Source organism: Pseudonaja textilis, chromosome 2, assembly GCF_049901715.1.
Source record: "Pseudonaja textilis isolate UNSWEBS1 chromosome 2, rPseTex1.2, whole genome shotgun sequence".
In the NCBI taxonomy this organism is placed as follows: domain Eukaryota; kingdom Metazoa; phylum Chordata; class Lepidosauria; order Squamata; family Elapidae; genus Pseudonaja; species Pseudonaja textilis.
In genome coordinates this window covers 1,559,446-1,585,704 of record NC_141991.1, presented here as the reverse complement: position 1 = coordinate 1,585,704, position 26,259 = coordinate 1,559,446, and the positions used below count along the sequence as shown (strand labels likewise).

The window sequence follows — 26,259 nt, the reverse complement described above, 5'->3', positions numbered from 1 at the left end:
AGGGCAGAAATGAGTAAGTTGACATTTGAAATTAGAGAACAAGAAGATAAACAATTTTATAAAACATGGAACTTATTTTATCAATGGTTAGACAATAAAATACGGAAGTGAAATATTTTATATTACTCTATAGGACATAAAAATATATTAATTTTAGAGAAATAAAGATACAAGTTTTATAGATAGTGAAATATGTGGTATTAGCAAAAGAAAGAACAAGGAAATGTGAAAAGCCAAACCACAAGGATCATCTGTCGGTCACAAAGTCATATTTGCCAAGATACCTTGTCTCGCTTGTAACAAAACCACAAGCCAGGGAGTTTAGCAAGATGGGTTTGTGACATCCAGCCATCCTAGCCTAGGAACAGGAGAGAGGGAAAGCTGTGTTTCAAGTAACCAATAAATGACTGACAAGTTCTATATCTGTGTTTTGCCCCTTCGGAAGAAGTATATAGGCATGTGCTGTTCTATAGGAAATTTGTTCAGAAGTAGCTCTGGCTAAAATATTCTGAACCTGTTTGCGCAAATAAAACCAACTTATTTTTGGATTCCAAGGTCTGAGTCTCGTAATTTCCTGCAACAATAATAGAATTGTTAGAGATAAAATATTGTAAGGATAAAATATGATTGAATACATGGTGATGATGAAATGAATGTTATAAAGTAAGTTAAGTCAGAATGGGGATTTGCTCTTATAAAATGAGGAAATGCAAGTAACAGTCTATTAAACAATTAACAATTATATCAGAAGTATATATAAATTATACATGACGATTAAAAAGTAATTAGAAGGGAATGACTGTAGAGATTGTGCACAAGAGACCAGTACCAACCAGCACACTGTATGTAACTGAAGATGGTTTTATGTTTGTTGTGTTTTTTGTATGTTTGTTTAAAAAATAAATAAAAAAAGAGATTGTCTCAGAGTTCCAGGCCTGAGGATGTAGCCAGGTCTTGAGAGCCTCCCAGAAGATCAAAAGAGGTGGAACTAATCTCATTTCAAGGGAAAGGATATTCCATAGAGTGGGGGCCACAATAGAGAAGCCATAGCTCCTCCTGCATCCCCCAAATACAGCTCCCCAGCTGATGGTGTTTGCGGCATGTCTTCTTTGCCAGGTCTGGTCAAGTAGGCTGAAATAAGCAGGGAAAGGCTCAGTCCCACACCAGGAAGGGCTTCCGAAGGCAAAACCTGTACAGCTGGAGCCACAAGCCAACTGGAAACCAAGGCAGCTCAGGGAGCAGAGGTGTGATATGTGCTGCTCCAGAAGTACATATAAGCTATCCAGCTATTGCATTTTCTACCAGCTAAAACTTTGGATATTCTTCAAATGGCAGCTCATGCAGAATTTATTGAAGTCATCAGATATGCATGCAGGTAACTAAGGCATGATTGATCATAGCCAGGGTCTGCAGATCCAGGAACAGCCACAACTGGCTCTCAAGTGAATCAGTAATACATTTTTTAGGATGTAGAGTTTCTGATCTCCAGTGACAGCCAAACCCTGCTAAAATGCAGGAATCCAGCCTGCAAACTAGTGACCTCCAAGTGTTTTGCCCAGGCAGCCTGGGAATTCTCAAGCCTGAAATCTTAGTACTCTGGCAATTGGGAAGGCAGCTCCAATGAGCAGAGAGCATAACAGTAATACAGAAAGGACGATAGTATTTAGATTTCTATTTAAATTTTATTGGAAACAATGTGGGAGAAACTTCCAAGTTTTGTCCCGTATTTTTCTATTAATAAGATGAAGATGGCAGGCTGTTAATCATTTAGGGGCTGCGCCCCAAAAACTAGAACTTCAGGAACTTTTAAGAGCCAGCAAGCACCCAGCTAATATTATGAAGCTACAGTTCGGACGATCTAGCCATTGTTGGCTAGATGGCGCTCTATGGTTAGGCAATAAGCGCGCCTGGATAATCTTCAATACTGTAGCCGGCGCCTGTAGCTGAACCGAAAGGAATTGAGACTATAGAGTCGCGGATTTCTAGAGCGACTATGGAAAGGAGAAGCGCTGAGAAACCTCGTCTTCCGGCTTCCCAATGGAGGATCGCGGTGCCTGTTGCACTTTTCCCTGAGTCGAAGAAGCGGCAGCTGGAAGGTGAGCGGAGGGCAGGTCGGAGGAGAGGCCGGGAGCAAGTCGGGCTCTTCGGTTCGCTCCACCTTGTAGTTGCTGGTTCATGTCCACTGAGACTCCAAGGCCCCGCTCACAGTTTCTGTTTTTCAGCTAATCTCTGTACTTGTATCTTTGTTTTTTTCTGCCCAGATGTAAAACTTTTCATTAATTTTCATTTTGCTGGATGGAGCCCATAATTCAAGTCTGTCAAGATCTTTTTGGATCCTGAGCTTGTCTTGCGGGGTGTTGGCTCTTCCTGCCAGCTGAGTGTCATCTGCAGCTTTGAAGAGTTCTCCTTCCTTTAGGAAGATCCTGAAGAGTCCTGGGCCTAAGGCAGAACCTTGTGGTACCCCACTGCTTAGTCCCCTCCATGTGGATCTGGTACCCTTAAGAATTACTTGCCCAGTACTGTTTGTCAGCCAGCTACAAATTCATCTGGTGGGGATGTTGTCTATCCCACATTTTTCTAGCTGAGCAAGAAGTAGGTTGTGGTCTACTTTGTGGCTGGTCTGCTAATTTAGTCACTTAGTCACAGGTTTCTTTAAAATTATTTTTCCCCAGTATCCTTCCAGATATTGATGTTAGGGTGATTGGTCTGTAGTTTCATGGATCTGTTTTTTTCTTTTTTTGAAGATGGGAACCTCATCAGCTCTTTTCCGAACCTCTGATAGTTCCCCAGTGCTCTGAGATTTTTTAAAGATATGATACAATGGTTTTGAGATGACATCTACCAGCTTTTTCAGAACTCTGGGCTGTAACCCATCAGGTGATTTATATTTATCAAGGTCAGACAGGTATTAGTATCATTTTCTTACTTATTTTAATTTTAATATTTCTAGTCTGTCTTTTACAGTTATATTTTTGGTAGGTTGGGAAATAGTTTCCTTTTGCGTGAAGACTGATGCAAAGAATACTACTCTGCTTTCTCTTTCCTGCCTGTTACTTTCATGCTATCTTCACTTTTTAGTGAACCAACTGTTTCCTTGACTTTTTGTTTTGTTTTTTATATGTTGAAAGAAAAATTTTTTAAATTGTCTTTTGTTGCAAGTCTGTGATCATTCTGAGCCTTTGCTTTCCTGAGTTCATCTTTTCAGATTTGGGCCATCTGCTGATATGTCCTTCTTTCCATTTTTTGTACTCATCCTTTTTGTCTTTGTTTACCAGAGAGGTCTTTATGGTATCATTCTGATTTCGTCTTGGATTTCTTGTTTTTCTTTTTTAGTGGTATTGTGTTGGACTGGGCTTTTACGATCTTATTTTTCAGTGGTTTTTCCTCTAGTGCCCTCCTCTACCTTTTGGATGACAAAGTAGTCATCTAAGTTGGTTAGGAAGCTGCTGCTGAATTTGTCTCCCAGTTGATATCAGGGTAGTTAAAGTCTCCCATTACTGCTGTGGTATGTTTCCTACATAAAATTGTTAATTGATTAGCAAAGAGTTCATCTGTTTCTTCTGCTTGGTTGGGTGGCCCGTTGGGATCTGAAGGGCATGTATTCAGGTTAGCAGTGGTGTGTAGAAGATCTAGAAGGTAAGGCTGGCAGCAGGGGAGGGACGCTGGCCTCTGTGCTCGGCCAAAGAGCCACCTCAGTGGGACACAGCGGCCTCTGGACGATGCCACCCACTTGCCTTCCCCTCCGCTTTGAGTCCCGCATCCAGCCCATGATGGGATGCGCCGCTTCCAGGCCAGCCCTTCCAGCAGCTGGGCGGGCAGCCCTTGGGGGAGATGCTGTGCTGGGCTGAGACTGCTTCTCCACTTCAGTGTGCATGTGCAGCCCCAGGACATCCGCCTGCCCTCCCGGAGCACTGCCATCACCGCTGCTCTGTAGCTTGCATTCTTCTTTCTGTTGCAACTGCCGCTGGTCTGCAGCTTGCCTTCAGGACAGATCAGTTTTGCTCCCCGGGAAGGGCTAGCTAGGTCGTGAAGGGCTGTTTGCCCTGACCAGGAGCTTTCTCTTGGGCCTCCCGCCTCACATGGGGCAGCGGGACAAGGAAGTGTGTGGCCGGGAAGGCTGCTGGAAGTTCTTGCAGCCAAAGCCCGGGTGGCTGCGAACCCACAGGTATATATGAGGTCTTCTGCCTTGAGCAGAAGGTTCAACTATAGGACCTCCAAGGGACCTAGCCTATGATTCTAAAGTCTCCAAGACAAGGGAATTTTGTGTGTGTGAGAGAGAGAGAGAGAGAGAGAGAGAAAAGATGTGGCTTCTTGGAGATGCACTTTGGAGAAGCATCAAGAGAAATGCCAAAAGGTCAATCAGCTTGGGATTAAATTCCAAATAAATTTGGGTCTTCAGAGTAAGCAGACATGAAATACTTTCAACTGCAGGTTTCTAAAAGTTATTAAAACGAACGTCTAGAGGCAGCTCTTAAACTCATTAGTCCAGAAGGAGCAAAAGAGATAGGGTCCCAATGAGGGCCTTAGCTATTTAGCTCAGGAATAACAAAATAACAGAGTTGAAAGTGACTTTAGAGGTCTTCTAGTCCAACCCCCTGCTGAGCCAGGAAAACTAAGGGTGCCAAATTCTGAGTAGAGGGCCTGGGAAATGTGTCAGAATAACAGAATAATACTTAGAAGGGACCTTGGGGGGAGTGGGAACCCTATACCGTTTCAGGGAAATGGCTGCCCAGTCTTTTCTTAAAAACTGCCAGTGATCAAGCACCCAGAACTTCTGGAGACAAGCAGTTCCATTGGTTAATGGTTCTCATTGTCTGAAAGTTTCTTCTTAGTTTTAGGTTGCTTCTCTCTTTGTTCAGTTTCCATCCATTGCTTCTTGTTTTGACTTCTGTTTCTTTAGAAAATACATTGCCCCACCCCCTTCTTTATAGCAGCCCCTTGAAAGCCTGTTACCTTTCACACTCTTGGGGAAAGCAGTGAACAGTGAAAAAAGTGAACAACATTTTTACAGAACTATAGATGCGTTGAGGCTGGGTGTGCCAAGGAATGGCTGCGAGTGGAGGGGCCAAGTGAGGCACTCCTTGACGTGGGTGACATTGAGTTGGCCATGCTCACCCAGACACATAACTACATACACATCCACCCAGTCACATGACCACCTAGCCATGCCCACAGAACCTGTTAAATTATTTGAATCCTACCACTAATACATACATATGGTACATAGAGATTGTGGGGTGTGTTTCTGTATTTTTTGTGAATATATGTGTATTCGTGTTCCCATCCTTAGTATTTCTAGGTATCTATCTGATAATAAAAATTTGCAGTGCTGACCATCTGTGATTTGCACGAGTCAACAATAGAATTCCATGATTGTGTGAATATTTGAAATGTACGCTTTTTTTTCTTTTATTTTCACATATTGCAACAATATTATAAAGAGGAATTAAAATATCTCTTTTTTGGAAATTTTACAGACAAAAGAAATGCCAAAAAAACCCTTCTGGAGAGCAGAGAATCAGAAGCAGCTTTAAGAAGGAAAACGAATCTGGTACATCTGGGAAACAACGTCTTTTTTCTTTCCTCCAGATAACTACAAAACTCTTCCCCAGCCAGGAAGAGACAAGGAAAAAAAATAGGAGAAGAGTTTTGAGCTGATAAACAAGCATTGTGTGTGGAACTCAAGGAAACATTATATCAAAAAATAAAGGTGGAATATTTCCAGATTCAGAAAAAGAGGAAATATCTAGAAGTCTGTGGGGAGGAAGCTCTCATTCCAGACAATAATGCAGGCCTCACCCTGTGAGGAAACAAACAGCTTGAACGATCCAAAAAGAGATCTCCTCAAGAAACTAAGACTATCAGTGGCGGAAAAGCTCCACAGATATTCATATTGTCAGAAAAGCACAAATTACAAATCAGAGCTGATTATGGATCAGAGGATCCACACTGGTGAAAAACCATACAAATGCTCCGAATGTGGTGAAGTTTTTCGCTACACTTCCCAGCTTTTTGAGCATAAAAGAACCCATAATGGAAAAAAACCCTATCAGTGCCCACAGTGTGCCAGAAAGTTTAGTAAGCATGCCACACTGGTGATACACAAGAGGACACACACCGGAGAGAAACCATTTGAGTGTCCAGAGTGTGGGAAAAGTTTCAGTCGGAACTCTTCCCTGATGATACACCAGAGAATTCACACAGGGGAGAAACCTTATGAGTGTCCAGATTGTGCGAAAAGTTTCAATAATTATTCTAACCTTGTAAAACATCAGAGGACACACACAGGAGAGAAACCATACGAGTGTCCAGATTGTGGGAAAAGTTTCACTAATAAATCCAGCCTTGTGCAACACCAGAGGACTCACACAGGCGAGAAACCATATGACTGTCCAGATTGTGGGAAAAGTTTTCGTCAAAGTTACAATCTGGTCATACACCAGAGGACTCACACAGGAGAGAAACCCTTTGAATGTCCAGATTGTGGGGAAAGTTTCATTCAGAACTCTTACCTGGTGATACACCAGAGGACTCACACAGGGGAGAAACCGTATGAGTGTTCGGATTGTGGGAAAAGTTTCAATAAAAATTCCAGACTTGTGCAACACCAGAGGACTCACACAGGAGAGAAACCGTATGAGTGTTCAGATTGTGGGAAAAGTTTCAGTCAGAAGTCTAATCTGGTAATACACCAGAGGACTCACACAGGTGAGAAACCATACGAGTGTTCAGATTGTGGGAAATGTTTCAGTCAGAACTTTCGCCTGGTGATACACCAGAGGACTCACACTGGGGAGAATCCATATGAGTGTCTATACTGTGGGAAAAGTTTCCTCCACAAGTCTAACCTGGTGATACACCAGAGGATTCACACTGGAGAGAAACCGTATGAGTGTTCGGATTGTGGGGAAAGTTTCCGTCAGAAATCTTGTCTGGTGATACACCAGAGGAGTCATACTGGGGAGAAACCATATGAGTGTTCGGATTGTGGGAAAAGTTTCAATAATAAATCCAGCCTTGTGCAACACCAGAGGATTCACACAGGTGAGAAACCATATGAATGTCCCGATTGTGGGAAAAGTTTCAGTCAGAACTCTAACCTAGTGCAACACCAGAGGACTCACACTGGGGAGAAACCATATGAATGTCCAGATTGTGGGAAAAGTTTCAATAATAATTCTAACCTTGTGACGCACATGAGGACTCACACAGGACAGAAACGTTTCAGTTGAAGTTCCAACCATGTGCAACAATAGAGGACTCACATGGGCGACAAACCATATGAGTGTCCCGATTGTGGGAAAAGTTTCCAGCAGAATTCCAATCTTCTCATACACCATAGGACCCATACAGGGGAGAAACCATATGAGTGTTCAGTTTGTGAGAAATGTTTCAATCAGAATTCCAACCTGGAGAGACACCAGAAGACCCATACAGGAGAGAAACCATATTAAGTGTTCCGATTGTGGGAAACGTTTTAGTCAGAATGGCAACCTGGTGATACACCAGAGGACTCACATGGGAAATAAACCCTATGAGTGCACAATTGTGGGAAAGTTTTCAGTTGGAATTCTGACCTGGTGAGACACCAGAGGATTCACACAGGATGAGTGCTTAGATTGTGGGAAAAGTTTTAGTTGGAATTCCCACCTGGTGGAATAATAGGGAACTGACACAGAAGAGGAGCCCTTTGAATGTCCCAATTTTCAGAAAGCTTTCACAAGTAGGTCTAATGTAATAAATCATGTCAGTTTACACACAGATCAGAAGCTATTCAGATGCCCAAACTGTGGTCAGTGTTTCAGTCACAACTTTGCTATTAATTAAAGACAAGAGGACTCATACAGTATAAAAGCCATCAGTTTTCTGATTGGAAGGAAAGCTTGATGGGATCTTAGAACATTTTCAAGAGTTCACAAGGATATACATTACTTATTTTCAGCTTGCTGGATTATTTTCAGCCAAAGAGCCAAATTTATTTAGACACAAGAGACTCAACCCTGAGAAATGCTCAGACACAAGAGGATTTGCTTGCAAAAATCAATGAATCAGTAAATGAGAATTAGGATTTCAACAAGAATTTTCTGAAAGCATACTAAGGAACTAAATATAATTGTATAATAAGAATAGCCTGGAGTAGGAACATAGGATGTAGTATCACCTTAACAGAATGGGAAAAGGTCTGGGGTAGAAATAACAAAATCACAAAATCGGTAGTGTACAAAGAAAAAATGTTTTACAGGTGGCACCTTCCTCCTTCGAGATAAGCGAAGATGCACCCCAATATGAGTCCGAACTGGTGGAAATGCAAAAAAAAAGAGGGAACTTTCTTCCATATGTGGTGGTCTTGTACAGAAGCTCAAAAATATTGGCAGAAAATTAAAAATTGGCTGGAGGAAATGACAAGAGAACAGATTGAATTTAAACCAGAATCCTTTCTATTAGGGATCTTTGTCAAAGAACTAAAAAAAAGTGAAATATATAATAATACATATTTTGACAGCAGCCAGATTGGCTTTTGTACAATGTTCATGTTCCATCAGAGGAGGTGATTATTCAAAAAATTTCAAGTTGTGCAGAAATGGACAAATTAACCTTGACATTAAAAGGTAAAGACACTTCAATATATTACGACAGCTGGAACTGCTGGTACAAATGGATAGTTCAAAGATAGGTTTCATACTAAAAGTCAAAAGAAGATATGATAGAATTATAGTAGTGATATATATATAGATATATGTAAGGATTAATTGTGTATATGGTACAAAATAAGGATAAAAAGGTCTCACAATCTGTTGAAGATGAAAATGTTTTTAACTGTTTTTTTTTCTTTTTTTTCCTCTTTCTTGTCTTTTTCTCTCTTGCATTTATGTGTGTGTTGTTGGTCTATTTTAATTGTAAAATCAATAAAGTATATTTTTAAAAAATATATTCCTAAGGCATCCGAACCATTCTTATTGTATCCAATTTGATATAGTACAGAAAGATAGGAGTCCTGGGGGCGCAGTGGTTCGAATGTAGTATTGCAAAGACAGTAACCATTTCAAGATACTGGTAGTCCTTGACTTACAACCATTCATGTAGTGACCATTCAAAGTTAAGACGTCACTGAAAAAAAGTGACTTATGACCCTTTTTCATACTTAGGACCACGGCAGCATCAACATTCAGATGCTTGGCAACTGATGGTTACAATGTCCTGGGGTCATGGGATCCTATTTTGTGACCTTCTGAAAAGCCAAATCAATGGGGAAGCCAGATTCACTTAACAACTGTGTTACTAATTTAACAACTAAATTAACAATGTGGCAAGAAAGTTCATAAAATGGGACAAAACTCACTTAACAAATATCTCGCTTATGAACTCAGATTTTGGGGTCAATTGTGGTTGTAAGTTGAGGACTACCTGTAATAAGAATAGTTGCCTCGCCCCTGCCTGGATACTAACATTCTTCAGTAATGTTTCTAAAGATACATTATTTCATGAGAGCCATTAATTTTGTCATGATAGGCTTTAATTGCCCCTCAGCCTGAACTGTTTGCTATGGTTAATTCATAAACTTAATGACGTGGGACAGTGAGATAGGTGACATACATATATAATAAGTAAATAAATGTGAATATACTTAGGATGCAGATAGACGGGTGCACATTAAGTATTCTTTAGTTGTTTGAAAATAAATAATTTTAATGCCTTCATTTCATGTAAAATATAAATAATATACAGATATGGATGCTTTTTAATTACTGTTGTTTTAAATATTTCTAGAAATGTCTTCTTCAAAGAAAAGTCTAATGTTTGTTGACTGTTCCACTACAGTATAATTTTTGTTCTCCGGGGTTTTCTCACCTGCAATTTGATTTATTTTGCATTTGTTCATCTTCCAGATTCCTTGAACTTTGTATAGTTTATTTTCTAGAACAATTTGAGTCATACATCGTACTTCTTTTATTCATTCCTCGCTAACCCTTTTGCACCTTGTTTATAGGTGCTCACAAATTCTTTGCTTCGTAAATTTTTTTACCAAGTATTGATGTCAAGCTAATTAGCCTATAATCTCCTGGATCATTTCCCCTCCTTTTTGTAGTATGGAATCACATCAGCTCTTTTCCAACACTCTGGTATTTCTCCTGTGTTGCAAAAACCTTCAAAGATTACAAAATTATATCATCTAGAATTCTAGCCGATGCAATAATACAGATTCGGTGCAATACAATCGGGGGTGGGTTTCTACCGGTTTGCACTGGTTCTATAGAAATGGTTGTTAACATCACTGGTAGTTCTAAGAACCGGTAAAACTGACCCCTGCTTGGCCCCACCCCTCTCTGCCGCTCCTATGGGCCAAAAACTGATTTTTATTACTGCGCATGCACGAAAATCCCTTCCTCATTCTCCCCCGCCCGCCTCTCCCTTCGCTGCCCCGGCCCCTATCCGCCGCTCCAAAGTAAAAAAAAGTTTTTAAAAAAAACGGGTATTTAACTGCACACGTGCGAAAATCCCTTCCTCATTCTCCCCCACCCACCCCTCCGTTCGCTGCCCTGGCCCCCACCCCATCCGCCGCTCCAAAGTAAAAAAACCATTTTTTTAAAAAAGGTGTGTTTTTCTGCGCATGCACTAAAATCCCTTTCTCATTCTCCCCTGCCTGCATCGCACCACCCCTACTTATTACACGTGTGCGGTAATTACAAAAATTTACCCGCCGGCGCCATCGCTCACACCAGCGACAGCAGCAGCAGCAGCCACCGAGCCAACCAACTGCGGAGCCAGCCAGCCGTCACTGCCTACCTTCTGCCGCCCTGCTGAGTGAGTGAGGCCAAGCCGCAACCCCAGTCGCCATTGTCGCTAGCTGTCTTTGCCCGCCCTGACTGCCTATCCCATCGGCCTCCGAAGACGCGGATTAGTAAGTATGACCTCCAACCTGGTCGCCTATCTACCACCTCCAATCCTGGTCAATTGCTGACTCCAGGATGCCCACCACCCTTGCTGACACTCCTTGCTTCACCCGCCCCATCTTCCCTCACCTTTGGCTCTCCATTGTTGTTGCCTTGCCTTCCCACCACTGATTGGTAGTGAGGAGGCAAAGCAGCAGCTCCTGCTGGCCAAGTCCCCTCCCTCCTCTTGCTGCCACTGCCACCGCCACCAGCCCACTCCCAGGCTGGGCGCCGCTGCCTCATCCACATGGTGGCCGCCATCTTGGCTAGGCCACTGGCACCAGCCCGCTACCTTCCCTCATCTGCCATGGGCCAAGGGTTGCTGCCTTGCCTTCCCACCATCGATTGGTAGTGAGGAGGCAAAGCAGCAAGTCCTGCTAGGCCGGTCCCCTACCTCCTCCTGCCGCCACTGCCACCAGTCTGGTCGAGAGCTGACTCCTGCGTCGGCCATCCTTGCCCCAGCAAGCGAGAAGACTGAGGAGGACCTCGGTGTAGTTGGCTAGCCAACTTGCCTGTCTCCTTTTTGGTAAGTTGCTTTTTTATATTTATGTATTTATTATTTTTTTACTATTTTTTTTTATTAATCATAAAAACAAAACATACTAAAGAAATAAATACATAAATAAAAATTATTTTACTATTCATCTTGATGTTTCTCCTTTGCTTAAATAGTAAAATAATTTTTTATTTATGTGTTTATTTATTTCTTTAGTATCTGTTTTGTTTTTATGATTAATGTGTTAATTCCCCCCCACCCCTTCTGCAGAAACGATCTTTTTCACAGTTTCCCAGGGCATACCTAATTTCCCCCCACCCCCTTTTTAGAATGAACTTTTCCAGAGATGTCCCAGGACACATCTCACTGTGGAATTCTTATGATCTTCTCATCTCCTGTCTGTGCCTCTCAGAGATGATAGGTTCCAGCCATCTGGGTTTTCTCCCTCCATTGTATCATGTGTGGGTTATACAAATTCGATATAAGATTAAATATATTCAGGTTACATCAAAAAAGGATTTCTTTATCAGTCTCCCCCCTTTTCTTCTTCCACTGAAGAAATGACAGATACATGGATCTGACACTCTGCAGTCTTTCTCTTCCAATTTGCATTAATCCTTATATCATAAATCATACACACACACACACACACACACACACACACATATCTTTGGTTGTTCGGGTTTTTCTCCGTAAGATTCGAAGTATCTAGGCACAGTTGATGAAGTCTCATTCATCATCTTCAGGCTTCTTCTTGGCTCTTGCTTCTCAGAGTGAGAAGCTTCACTCTGAGAAGCAAGAGCCGAAGACAGAAGCCTGAAGATGATGAATGAGACTTCATCGAAACGTTGCCTAGATATTCGAATCTTACGTGGAGAAAACCAACAACCAAAGATCCACATACAAATACCATGAACCTCAGAAAACAAATATATATATATATATATATATATATATATATATATATATATATATATTATTAATTACTTACTAGACTACATCATTTTATGCGAGCAAATCACCATTAATTAATCTACTTTATACTGTTCATTAATCTACTTTATACTGTTCATTTCATCATCACCAAACTATTCTATCACTATATCCTTAACCTTACCTCTGCAATTCTATTATATTATAAAGTATTATAAAATATTTCATAAATGAAAAAGCAAAGCAGAAACAAATATCAATAAGTACAGCAGTGTAACAGAAAAATTATCTAAATTTCTTTGTATTAACTTATTTCTAATTTTGCTAATTATATCAACATGTTTATCAACCTTCTGTATTTCATACATAGCAATGATCATTCTCCGCCTAATTTCTACCTCTTATCTCTATCCATTTCTGCACATTGTAATTTTTTAATTTCATTTCCATCTATGGGGATCTCTTCATTTTTCCACTATTGCGCAAACAATTCTAGCCACTGTTAACACGTGTAACATTAAATATGTATTGTACTCCCTTTATGTGGGTACCAACAAAATATTTCTGGTTTTAAAATTTAAATCTATATGTTGCTTTACCACAGTAGCTGTTGCTTGTTGAAGCTGAATAGGGAAAATTATTCCATCAATAAAAACAGGATTAAACATCACTAAGCACATATTTAACCTTCACCAAAAACCAGTTTTAGATCAAAACTCAAGAAAGGGTATGTAAACTCACATTTGAATGTCAATCTTTCTAGCTCACCAAGAAGCCTTGCTGAATGTGACTCATCTTGGTTCCCTGTCACTAAAAGCTTTGCTTCATTATTCAATGATTTCTTCGAAGTGCTGATTGTCCAGGGAAGTATTTCCTCCCAACAGCAGTGTAAAAATCTTAAAACAAACCTTCCCCTTTAAGAAAGTCAAGGCACTGACTCACATCTGTCAGAAATGGTGTAGGGTCTCCTGCTTGGGCAGGGGATTGGACATGATTACCTGCAAGGTCCCTTCCAACTCTGATTATCTGAGAAGTGAAATGTCTTCAAAAGAAAGAACAAGAAAGTCCAGTTGTTGCTGTTATTATTTGTGAAGCTGTATTCAAACCCATTGCAACCCCATGGATGATGTTCCTCCAGGCCTTCTTGTCCTCTACCATCTTCTGGAGTCCATTTAAGCTCACGCCTACTGCTTCAGTGACTCCATCCAGCCACCTCATTCTCTGTCGTCCTCTTCTTCTATTGTCCTCAATCTTTCTCAGCATTAGGCTCTTCTCCAGTGAGTCCTTCCTTCTCATTAGGTGGCCAAAGTATCTGAGTTTTATCCAATTGCCTCCTGAAAAAAGCACCTTTGGGACAACCATGACCTGGATGACTGAGAATCTCTACAGACTGCATTCTATCTGTTCCCCTTTGTGATTAAAAGAAAAGCTTTTCCCCTGTAAGTGGAGAGGAAAGAGTAAAATTAAAATTGGGGAAACTAAAAGCTGGAGATACAAGTAGGGGTGAAGAACTGCAATAGGGATTTAACACATTGTTAACTGGTAAAGTATTTGTTATCTGACCCTGACTTCCCCTTCCACCACCACAAAGTTTAAATCCTACTTTATTTATTTGTATCCTTCCTTTATTATTTCTCCTTCAGTTTAGCCCCTCCACAGTCAACCTCAAAAACTTACATTTTAAAATTATTTATAAATGAAATTTCTATAACCCCCACCCACCCCTGCAATGAGTGGTGGGCGATGTAGAACAATCAGATTAAAAACCATAACCATATATACAGCACATATAAAAATGTAAAAATCTATACTAAGCAATAAGTAATATAAAAACAATTATAAATAAAACAACCCCCAGGCAATAAAATGGATGCAAATGGCTACCTCATCCATGGAACCATCTGAGCATATCAGATTGCCTCAGAGTTCCAGGCCTGAGGACGTAGCCAGGTCTTGAGAGCCTCCCAGAAGATCAAAAGGGGTGGAACTAATCTCATTTCAGGGGAAAGGATATTCCACAGAGTGGGGGCCACAACAGAGAAGCCATAGCTCATCCTGTATCCACCAAATGCAGCTCCCCAGCTGATGTTGCTTGCTGCATGTCTTCTTTACCAGGTCTTGTCAAGTAGGCTGAAGTAAGCAGGGAAAGGCTCAGTCCCATGCCAGGAAGGCAAAACCAGCAAAACCTTGGACTGGAGCCACAAGCAAACTGGCAACCAAGGCAGCTCAGGGAGCAGAGGTGTGACATGTGCTGCTTCAGAAACACATATAAGCATTGCATTCTCTACCAGCTGTAACTTTTGGATACCTTTCAATGGTGGCTCATGCAGAATTTATTGAAGTCATCCAATATGCAGGTAACTAGGGCATGACTGAGTATAGCCAGGGTCTGCAGATCCAGGAACAGCCAAAACTGGCTCTCAAGTGAATCAGTAATAAATATTTTAGGATGTAGAGAATGTTTGATCTCCAGTGACAGCCAAGTGTTTTGCCCAAGCAGCCTGGGAATTCTCAAGATTGAAATCACTCTGGAAATTGGGAAGGCTGCTCGAGTGAGCAGAGAGCATAATAGTAATACAGAGAGGACGATATTTAAATGTCATCGGAAACAACGTGGGAGCCAGCAAGCACCCAGCTAATATTACGAAGCTAGAGCTCGGACGATCTAGCCATTGTTGGCTAGATGGCGCTCTATGGTTAGGCAACAAGCGCGCCTGGATAGTCGCCAATGCAGTAGCAAGAGCCTGTTAGCTGAACCGAAAGGAATTGAGATGATAGAGTCGCGGATTTCTAGAACGACTATGGAAAGGAGAAGCGCTGAGAAACCTCGTCTTCCGGCTTCCCAACGGAGGATCGCGGTGCCTGTTGCACTTTTCCCTGAGTCGAAGAAGCGGCAGCTGGAAGGTGAGCGGAGGGCAGGTCGGAGGAGAGGCCGGGAGCAAGTCGGGCTCTTCGGTTCGCTCCACCTTGTAGTTGCTGGTTCATGTCCACTGAGACTCCAAGGCTCCTCTCACAGTTTCTGTTTTTCAGCTAATCTCTGTACTTGTATCTTTGTTTTTTTTCTGCCCAGATGTAAAACTTTTCATTAATTTTCATTGTGTTGGATGGAGCCCATAATTCAAGTCTGTCAAGATCTTTTTGGATCCTGAGCTTGTCTCCGGGGTGTTGGCTCTTCCTGCCAGCTGAGTGTCATCTGCAGCTTTGAAGAGTTCTCCTTCCTTTAGGAAGATCCTGAAGAGTCCTGGGCCTAAGGCAGAACCTTGTGGTACCCCACTGCTTAGTCCCCTCCATGTGGATCTGGTACCGTTAAGAATTACTTGCCCGGTACTGTTTGTCAGCCAGCTACAAATTCATCTGGTGGGGATGTTGTCTATCCCACATTTTTCTAGCTGAGCAAGAAATAGGTTGTGGTCTACTTTGTGGCTGGTCTGCTAATTTAGTCACTTAGTCACAGGTTTCTTTAAAATTATTTTTTCCCAGTATCTTTCCAGATATTGATGTTAGGATGATTGTTGGTCTGTAGTTTCGGGGGTCTGTTTTTATTCCTTTTTTGAAGATGTGTGTGGTGGTCTGGCACTTGAAATGAGACACAGGGAAAATGTCTGAGCAAATGCCAGCCCTGAGGGAACTCAGGCAGCAGGTTTTATTCAGGAGAAATCGAAAGTACAGAATGCATATTCAGAAAACAATGACCTCAACAGGATATTACCTCAACAGGATGAAAACATACAGCCACGGAAAGTCCCATGAGAACATACAGTTACAGAAAGTCCCATGGGAAAGTCCCTGCTGTGTACCTTGAACTTTTACCTATTTTCCTGTTCCTTCTAAACCCGCAGATCACAACAGGATGAGGCACTTATTGCAAAGGTACTCCTACCCCCACCATAAATGCCCACGTATCCCTAGATCTATGCGAAATGGCTGTACAAAGGATTACAGAAAATGACTAATAAAATATTGTTACCACAGATGTGGACCACATCAGCTCTTTTCCGAACCTCTGATAGTTCCCCAGTGCTCCGAGATTTTTTAAAGATATGATACAATGGTTCTGAGATGACATCTACCAGCTTTTTCAGAACTCTGGGCTGTAACCCATCAGGTGATTTATATTTATCAAGGCCAGACAGGTATTAGTATCATTTTCTTACTTATTTTAATTTTTATTTCTAGTCTGTCTTTTACAGTTATATTTTTGGTAGGTTGGGCAATAGTTTCCTTTTGTGCGAGGACTGATGCAAAGAATGCTGATTGGCTACATGTCTACTGCCTGTAACTTCCTTGGTATCTTCACACTTTAGTGAACCAACTGTTTCCTCGGTTTTTTTGTTCTTTATATGTTGAAAGAAACTTTTTAATTGTCTTTTGTTGCAAGTCTGTGATCATTCTGAGCCTTTGCTTTCCTGAGTTCATCTTTGCAGATTTGGGCCATCTGCTGATATGTCCTTTCCATTTTTTGTACTCATCCTTTTTGTCTTTGTTTACCAGAGAGGTCTTGTATGATATCATTCTGATTTCATCTTGAATTTCTTGTTTTTCTTTTTTAGTGGTATTGTGTTGGACTGGGCTTTTATGATCATATTTTTCAGTAGATTTTCCTCTAGTGCCCTCCTCTACCTTTTGGATGACAAAGTAGTCATTAAGTTGGTTAGGAAGCTGCTGCTGAGTTGATATCAGGGTAGTTAAGGTCTCCCATTACTGCTGTGGTATGTTTCCTACATAAAATTGTTAATTGATTAGCAAAGAGTTCATCTATTTCTTCTGCTCGGTTGGGTGGCCCGTTGGGATCTGTAGGGCATGTATTCAGGCTGGGGGAGGTGTGTAGAAGATCTAGAAGATAAGGCTGGCAGCAGGGGAGGGACGCTGGGCCCTTGTGCTTGGCCAAAGAGCCGCCTCAGTGGGACACAGCGGCCTCCGGGCGATGCCACCCAGTTGCCTTCCCCTCCGCCTTGAGTCCCACATCCAGCCCATGACAGGATGCGCCGCTTCCAGGCCAGCCCAGCCAGCCGATGGCCAGGCAGCCCTTGGGGGAGACGCTGGGCTGGGCTGAGACTGCTTCTCCATTGCAGTGTGCATGTGCAGCCCCGGGACATCCGCCTGCCCTCCCGGAGCACTGCCATCACCGCTGCTCTGTAGCTTGCGTTCTTCTTTCTGCGGCCACTGCCGCTGGTCTGCAGCTTGCCTTCAGGACAGATCAGTTTGTCCAAGCCATGCTTTGCTCCCCGGGAAGGGCTAGCTAGGTCGTGAAGGGCTGTTTGCCTTGACCAGGAGCTTTCTCTTGGGCCTCCCGCCTCACATGGGGCAGCGGGACAAGGAAGTGTGTGGCCGGGAAGGCTGCTGGAAATTCTTGCAACCAAAGCCTGGGGCCAGGCGAGGCAGTCCTTGACATGGGTGACATTGAGTTGGCCATGCCCACCCAGTCACATGACCACATACATGCCCACCCAGTCACATGACCACCTAGCCATGGCTACCTAGCCACGCCCACAGAACCTGTTAAATGATTTGAATCCCACCACTGATACATACATGTGGTACACACAGATTGTGGTGTGTTTCTGTATTTTTTGTGAATATATGTGTATTCATGTTCCTATCCTTAGCATTTCTAGGTATCTGTCTTGATTATAAAATTTTGCAGTGTTAACCAGCCTGATTTCATATATAAATTATATTATTTTTTTTTTTTATTTGTAAAGATTAAGTAGATTAAAATTTATTAATTAATTTTTTTTTTTTTTTTTTTTTTTTTTTTTTTTTTTTTTTTTTTTTTTTTTTTAATTAAAAAAAAAAATAATAAAAAAAAATTTTTTTTTTTTTTTTTATAAAAAAAAAAAAAAAAAAGAAAGATTCTACAACAAATGCAAGAGAAAACAACATATTAACTGAAACACGCTTTTCCCCTCCAGATAATTACAAAACTCTTCCCCTTCCACAGCCAGGAAGAGACAAGAAAAAAATAGGAGAAACGTTTTGACCTAATAAACGAGTATCGTGTGTGGAACTCAAGGAAACATATCAAAAAATAAAGGTGGAATATATTCAGAAAAAGAGGAAATATCTAGAAGTCCGTGGGGTGGAAATATTCATTCCAGGCAGGCCTCACCCTGTAAGGAAACAAACAGCTTGAACCATCCAAAAAGAAAGAAGAAAGAATCAAGAATCAAGAATCTAAGACTATCAGTGGCGGAAAAGCTCCACAGATATTCATATTGTCAGAAAAGCACAAATTACAAAGAGCTGATTATGGATCAGAGGATCCACACTGGTGAAAAACCATACAAACGCCCCGAATGTGGTGAAGTTTTTCGCTACACTTCCCAACTTCTTGAGCATAAAAGAACCCATATTGCAGAAAAGCCCTACCAGTGCCCAGAGTGTGGCAAAAAGTTTAGTAAGCATGCCACGCTGGTGATACACAAGAGGACACACACTGGAGAGAAACCATACGAGTGTCCAGAGTGTGGGAAAAGTTTCAGTCGGAACTCTTACCTGGTGTTACACCAGAGAACTCACACAGGGGAGAAACCATTTGAGTGTCCAGAGTGTGGGAAAAGTTTCAGTCGGAACTCTTCCCTGATGATACACCAGAGAACTCACACAGGGGAGAAACCATATGAGTGTCCAGATTGTGGGAAAAGCTTTAGTCGTAGTGCCTACTTGCTTACGCACCAGAGAACTCACACTGGGGAGAAACCGTATGAGTGTCCACATTGTGGAAAAAGTTTCAATAATTATTCTAACCTTGTGAAACACCAGAGGACTCACACAGGAGAGAAACCATATGAGTGTCTATACTGTGGGAAAAGTTTCCAGCAGAATTCCAATCTGGTCATACACCAGAGGACTCACACAGGAGAGAAACCATATAAGTGTCCAGATTGTGGGGAAAGTTTCATTCAGAACTCTAACCTGGTGATACATCAGAGGACTCACACTGGGGAGAAACCGTATGAGTGTTTGGATTGTGGGAAAAGTTTCAATAATAATTCCAGCCTTGTGCAACACCAGAGGACTCACACAGGAGAGAAACCATATAAATGTCTATACTGTGGGAAAAATTTCAGTCAGAACTCTAATCTGGTGATACACCAGAGGACTCACACGGGCGAGAAACCATATGAGTGTTCGGATTGTGGGAAAAGTTTCAGTCAGAACTTTCGCCTGGTGATACACCAGAGGACTCACACTGGGGAGAATCCATATGAGTGTTTATACTGTGGGAAAAGTTTCCTCCAGAATTCCAATCTGGTCACGCACCAGAGGATTCACACAGGAGAGAAACCGTATGAGTGTTCGGATTGTGGGAAAAGTTTCAATAATAAATCCAGCCTTGTGCAACACCGGAGGACTCACACAGGTGAGAAACCATATGAGTGTCCAGATTGTGGAAAAAGTTTCAGTCAGAACTCTAACCTTGTGCAACACCAGAGGACTCACACTGGGGAGAAACCATATGAGTGTCCAGATTGTAGGAAAAGGTTCAATAATAATTCTGCCTTTGTGACACACATGAGGACTCACACAGGAGAGAAACATTTCAGTTGGAATTCCAACCATGTGCAGCAACAGAGGACTCACCTGGGTGACAAACCACATAAGTGTCCGGATTGTGGGAAAAGTTTCCAGCAGAATTCCAATCTTCTCATACACCAGAGGACCCATACAGGAGAAAAACCATATGAGTGTTCAGTTTGTGGGAAATGTTTCAATCAGAATTCCAACCTGGACAGACACCAGAGGACTCACACAGGAGAGAAACCATATAAGTGTCCTGATTGTGGTAAAAGTTTTAGTCAGAATGGCAACCTGGTGATACACCAGAGGACTCACATGAGAAATAAACCCTATGAGTGTCCAAATTGTGGGAAAGCTTTCAGTTGGAATTCTGACCTGGTGAGACACCAGAGGATTCACACAGGATGAATGCTTGGATTGTGGGAAAAGTTTCAGTTGGAATTCCGACCTGGTGGAATAATAGGGAACTGACACAGAAAAGGAGCCCTTTGTATGTCCCAGTTGTCAGAAAGCTTTCACAAGTAGGTCTAATAACTGCAAACCCTGCATTTTGGGGAACAGAGACTGGAATCTGCCCATTAGCCAGGTTGGTTGGTGTGAGGGAATTATGCAGCTGGTATCCAAATTAAGACAGAGACACTGACTGTAGTTTTTAAAAAAATCTATTATATATTTAGAGCAAATAAGTTAGGCACATCACTACATTCTGAGGTAAATCTCAGGACAGCATACAGAGCACACAGAAGCAAAAGGCGGGAAAATGGGGAACGTCCCCTTTACACCCAGCAACCAATCATAATGTAGAATGTCTCATGCAGGAAGTTGCGTTCTCCAACTAACCAATAACCATTGTATGTTCTGGTCCACTATGCACTTTACTGTTCCAGCTTTTGAATTAAATACAATACAATACAATACAATACTGGCCAAGTGTGATTGGACACACAAGGAATTTGTCTTGGTGTAAATACTCTCAGTATACATAAAGAAAAGGTACATTCATTAAGAATCAAGAATCATAAGGTACAACACTTAATGTTAATCATAGGGTACAATCAACAATCAAATCATACTAGGAAACAGTCAAGTGGGAGAAGATGGGTGAGAAGGAGTGGTGAGAAGATTAACAGTAATAGTAATGTACATTTTGTAAATAGTTGAACAGTGTTGAGGGAATTATTTGTTTAGCAGAGTGATTGATGGCTTTCAGGAAAAAACTGTTCTTGTGTCTAGTTGTTCTGGTGTGCAGTGCTCTATAGCGTTGATTTGAGGGAAGGAGTTGAAACAGTTTATGTCCAGGATGTGAGGGGTCTGTAAATATTTTCACAGCCCTCTTTTTGACTCCTGCAGTATACAGGTCCTCAATTGAAGGCAGGTGGGTAGTAATTGCTTTTTCTGCAGTCCTAATTATCCTCTGAAGTCTTTGTCCTGTTGGGTTGCAGAACCAAACCAGACAGTTACAGAGGTACAGATGACAGACTCAATCATTCCTCTGTAGAACTGTATCAGCAGCTCCTTGGGCAGTTTGAGCTTTCTGAGTTGGCGCAGAAAGAACATTCTTTGTTGTGCTTTTTTGATGATGTTTTTGATGTTAGGTGTCCATTTTAGGTCATGTGATATAGTAGAACCTAGAAATTTGAAGGTCTCTACAGTTGATACTGTGTTGTCTAGTATTGTAGGAGGTGGTAGTATAGGAGGGTTTCTTCTAAAGTCTACCACCATTTCTACGGTTTTGAGTGTGTTCAGTTCCAGATTGTTCCGGTTACACCATGAGGCAAGTTGTATAACCTGTCTGTATGCAGATTCATCATTGTCTCGAATGAGACCAATCACTGTTGTGTCATCAGCAAACTTCAGTATTTGAACAGATGGATCGTTTGAGATGCAGTCATTGGTATACAGGGAAAAGAGAAGTGGAGAAAGCACACAGCCTTGGGGTGGCCCTGTTCTGATTGTACAGGTATCGGATGTGATTCCGCCTAGCTTCACCTGCTGCTTCCTGTCTGTTAGGAAGCTTATGATCCACTTTCAAGTATGTTCAAGTACCGCTAGTTGGTTTAATTTACTTAGAAGAGTGTCTGGAATGATGGTATTGAATGCTGAACTGAAGTCTACAAAGAGGTCCCTTGCGTAGGTATTTGGAGATTCAAGGTGTTGTAGGATGTAATGCAGAGCCATATTAACAGCATCATCTGTCGATCTATTTGCTCGGTATGCAAACTGCATGGGATCCACAAGTGGATCCGTGGTGGTTTTCAGGTGGGACAGAACAAACCTTTCAAAGATTTTCATAACTACAGATGTTAGAGCAACTGGTCTGTAGTCATTCAGTTCCTTGATGGAGGGCTTCTTGGGTACTGGGATGATGGTAGAACATTAAATTAAATACCTGAACAGTTGGACTCCAAACAGGGTTGAACTGTTGGAATAAAATGCCGCGTAGAGTGTTTCAGTTTAGAAATCTATCTAGCCAATCTTTCTTCTGGTTATTTCATTTCAACATCTCCCCTCAGGGCATTGCTTGCCAAAACGACTAAAAGCAAAGATAGTTTCTTCCCCTGTGCCATCACTCTGCTAAACACTGAACTCCCACACCATTGTCTTCTGCCCAAAGATATTTATCCATACGGTAGACTGTACTGCTATTATCCTCGTCATCTTCTTATCCTTCTCATCTTTCCTACTACCTTCTCCTATCAGTACTGAAAGGACATATTGATATGAATCCATCTAACCTTTGCTCTTTGCTTCTGTTAAAAGAAGTTGCTTGCACTATTTTGCTATGGTTAGAAATAATTTGTTAGGAATCCATTTTGTAAAAGAATTGTATCCTTTTCTATCTGGTTTCTCACTTCTGCAATTTGCCTCAGAACTAGGCACATCCTTGGAGACAATTCCCAGGAACATCCTGCTCCATAGATAACTGGGGGGCTGCCTAGGAGCATGAACACAAGGACAAGGGATACTCTGTAAGATAACAAAGTATAGACAAAGAACGCTCCATGGATAAGGAAGGGGAGGGCATGGCAAGACATTGCCCACATTGAATAATGAACCTTTGTCTCTGATTGGATAAACTTTGTTTCTGTTGGCATAAAATGTATATAACACTCTGAGCCACTCGATGTGTTTGCCTATTCCTTACATGCCTTTTGTCTGTATGTTTTGGATTTAGTATTCACCCAGTCTTTTTTGCTTTGGCCAAAGAATAAAAAAGCTGTTATTTTGCAAGTTTCGTCTCAAGTCTTACTCTCTTTGGCATCTCAGTGGCTGGGGGAAACTTTTGGGGACTTCCAGTATATTATGTGATCAATTATTGTTGTATCTTATGACTTATGATTGCCTTATGATATAATCTGTGACTATCACTTTTTATGTATATTGAAAGTGTATGCACCAGAGACCATTTCCTTGTGTGTCTAAAGCACACTTGGCTAATAAAGAATTGTTCTATTCTTTCCAATTTTTTTTTTTCAACTTCCATGTCTGACTACAAGCACTGAATTGCTCTGAGTCTCTCTGCCTTCATTTTTACACCATTCATTTTCCATAAAGATTTGTCCAATGGCTTGCTGAAATCCAAGTATACTATCTGCACAGCATTTTGCTGATCTGGTAATTTAATTGCTTAAATAAAAAAAGGCAGCAAGGTTTTCTTTTAAAAGATCTCTTTTTAACAAACCCATGCTGGGTTTTAATAAATCACTGTTGGAAGAAATATCCTTCTAGGTTCAGTTCGAAGTGCAGAAAAAGACACTGGAAACATGGAGGCTGTTTGGAAAGATGATTTAATGGTGGACCTCATGGCTTGGAGCTCCAAAGTGAAAAGGATGATCACATGCTTCAAGATGTTGGGTGAAGGAAAAGAAGGGCCAAGATGCTGAGAGACCCTTAGTTATATACCCTCTGTTGGGCCTCACCTTAGTGTTTCCTGTTCTGTGTAAGAAATGTATCCCATTGGCTGTCAGATTCCCGGGGCGGGTCTTAACTAACTTTGTAGGCTTTGTCTGGACCACATAGCTTCACCTGAGTTCACCTGAGTGCTGGCTAATGCAATCTTCCCAGGCCAGTTGGTGAGATGGGTAGAGGGCTTTGTTATGTACAATACTCTGGTTCAGGCCTTAATGGCCCGCCCATTAACAAAGGTGGGGGAGAGCTTCTGCTACGGAGGTGAGTTTCTGTTTCTGAGTTTCTACTTCTCTTTTTCAGGGAAATATTTTGCCTTTTTAGTATATCCTAAAACATTCCATTTTCCTAAGAGAGGGATGGGTGCTACCTTCCTACATCACCTTGCTTGTTTATAGGTGTTCACAAATTCTTTGCTTCATTGTATTTTTACCATGTCATTCTAATTAGCCTATAATTTCCTGGATTATTTCCCCTCCTTTTTGTAGTTTGGAATCACATCAGCTCTTTTCCAACGCTCTGGTATTTCTCCTGTGTTACATAAACTTTCAAAGATTACAAAATTATATCATCTAGAATTCGAGGCAATGCAATAACACAGATTTAGACATTACAATACAATACAACACAATAATATAGATTGGAAGATAGTATATTCTACCTAGATCTTGTTTAGAAGGAATGTGGGTGGGCACTTCAGGGTTTTGTCTCATATTTCATTATTCTATTCATCGGGTGAAGCTGGAAATGATTTAGGGCTGCACACAACAATCTTCACTGGCCCCAAAGGAGGTTCCCTTTCTCGCTGCCAGTTTGCATGTCAACCTGGTTTAGTTGCTGCTTATTGCAAACGAAGCTTCAGGCACAGCTTCAGGGAGAAATGAGTGCCATCTTGAGAGGACCTAATAGAAAAGATGTGGGGTAGATGGCCATGGACAAAAGCTATCGACATGCTTGGCGGAGTCGAATACGACTTGATGGCACTGAATCAATGAAAACATCTTGCAAATGGCGCTCTACAAAGAAGGAACATTCAGTCCGAAAGAAAGCAGTGAATACATTACAATAATGGTGGTTGGGGGCAGGGTAGTGGCTTGAGCTGGAAAGAGTTGAAACAAAGTAGTGGATTGCTAGAGAGGACGTAGAGGAGAAGGACAGAGGAACTTCCTCTTCCGGCTCAACCACAGGAGGATAATGGCGTCAGCGGAGCTTCTTGTGCTGCTTGAAGAGGTCGAAGTGGCTCCTGGGAGGTGAGTGGAGGGCACGTTGAAGTCAGGCCCTTTGGGCTCCTCCACAGCAGGGAAGTGGGGTGGGATTCAGTTTTTTTAACAACCAGTTCTGTGGGTGTGGCTTAGGTGGTGGGTGTGGCTTGGTGGTTGTGTGACTGGGTAGACATGGCTTGGTGGTCATGTTATTGGCTGGGTGTGGCCAACTCAATATCACATCAAGGCACGCATCTCCTTGCCTGGCCTCTCATGATTGTGGGGATGCTGCAACAGTCGTAAGTGTGAAAAATGGTCATCACTTTTTTCAGTGCCATTGTAACTTTAAATGGTCACTCCACATAAGTAAAGTACCAGCAAAGGAGGGGAAAAAAACTCCAGAGAAGTTCCTGAGACAGGAAGTCTAGTCCTGCCAAGAATATAATAAGGGTTAACGGAGAGGCAGTTTCAACACCAGAATGTTTCCTTCCTGCCTTCCTTACAGAATTAGACCAGTAATTTCTTCTAACAACCGGTTCTCCGAACTTCTTAGAATGTTAACAGCCGGTTCTAGAGAATAGGTGCAAACTGGTAGAATCCCACCCCTGCAACTCTTGCTCATAAAGTGAAACCCTTTAGCAGGGAGGACATTTAAGCTCTCCAGAAAAAGCACACCCAGAAAAAGCAATCCTTAGATCCATTTGCATCACTTAAATATATCAGCTGGTCTCACTCACCTCACAAGATATCCTAAGGAAAACATCCAGATTTAAGGAAGGTCACACACACACCCAGAAAGGCAGTAAAAAAAATCAGTGCCAAACTTGCATCCTGCCTCTTAGAAGTATACCCCCAAAAGGACAGTGCAAGATAGTACTAAAGCAGTGAAGGAGGACCCCCTTCCCCAAATAGAAAAAGAAACCAAGAGGCAGGAAAAAATTCAAACACAATACAAATAATTAAATCACAACAGTATCTGTTACTTGTTGAAGCTGAATAGGGAAAATTATTCCATCAATAAAAACAGGATTAAACATCAAGCACAGATTTAACCTTCACCAAAAACCAGTTTTAGATCAAAACTCAGAAAGGGTATGTAAACTCACATTTCAATGTCAATCTTTCTAGCTAGCCAGGAAGCCTTGTTGAATGTCACTCACCTTGGTTCCCTGCCACTAAAAGCTTTCCTTCATTATTCAATGATTTCTTCAAAGTGCTGATTGTCCAGGGAAGTATTTCCTCCCAACAGCAGTGTAAAAATCTTAAAACA

The 26,259-nt window shown here is 41.7% G+C and overlaps 4 protein-coding genes across 9 annotated transcripts in view; all 4 read left to right on the top strand.

The window, feature by feature from the left end:
• Window positions 1-1,998: 1,998 nt before the first annotated feature.
• On the top strand, window positions 1,999-8,929 carry LOC113454873 (uncharacterized). Its single transcript, XM_087928259.1, has 2 exons — window positions 1,999-2,096; window positions 5,478-8,929. Exon 2 carries the CDS (start codon window positions 5,787-5,789, stop codon window positions 7,230-7,232), a length of 1,446 nt encoding a protein of 481 aa, XP_087784385.1. The 5' UTR covers window positions 1,999-2,096; window positions 5,478-5,786; the 3' UTR covers window positions 7,233-8,929.
• Window positions 2,011-26,259, top strand: part of LOC113454189 (uncharacterized) — a 94,835-nt gene continuing 70,586 nt past the window's right edge. Inside the window, exons 1-5 of one of the 4 annotated variants that reach the window (XM_087928088.1) lie at window positions 15,205-15,264; window positions 16,200-16,230; window positions 16,333-17,754; window positions 17,828-20,259; window positions 21,952-21,957. In XM_087928088.1, coding sequence (XP_087784214.1) covers window positions 18,610-20,259; window positions 21,952-21,957 — 1,656 coding nt within the window. In that variant the 5' untranslated portion in view covers window positions 15,205-15,264; window positions 16,200-16,230; window positions 16,333-17,754; window positions 17,828-18,609. The other 3 variants (XM_087928087.1, XM_087928083.1, XM_087928084.1) reach the window with 3 other exon arrangements.
• LOC113452989 (uncharacterized) overlaps window positions 2,019-26,259 on the top strand; it is a 56,647-nt gene continuing 32,406 nt past the window's right edge. For 2 of the 3 annotated variants that reach the window (XR_015742445.1, XM_087928096.1), the window contains exon 1: window positions 15,204-15,264. The gene's annotated coding sequence lies outside the window, so the exon portion shown is untranslated. Of the gene's footprint in view, window positions 2,097-15,203; window positions 15,265-26,259 lie in introns of those variants that run through there. The other variant, XM_087928098.1, reaches the window with a different exon arrangement.
• Window positions 15,205-26,259, top strand: part of LOC113454017 (uncharacterized) — an 81,641-nt gene continuing 70,586 nt past the window's right edge. The window contains exon 1 of the mRNA XM_087928399.1: window positions 15,205-15,264. The gene's annotated coding sequence lies outside the window, so the exon portion shown is untranslated. The remainder of the gene's footprint in view (window positions 15,265-26,259) is intronic.

Bases quoted from the DNA above. Each gene is read 5' to 3' on its own strand.
- LOC113454873 (XM_087928259.1), top strand. From the start codon at position 5,787: ATGCAGGCCTCACCCTGTGAGGAAACAAACAGCTTGAACGATCCAAAA.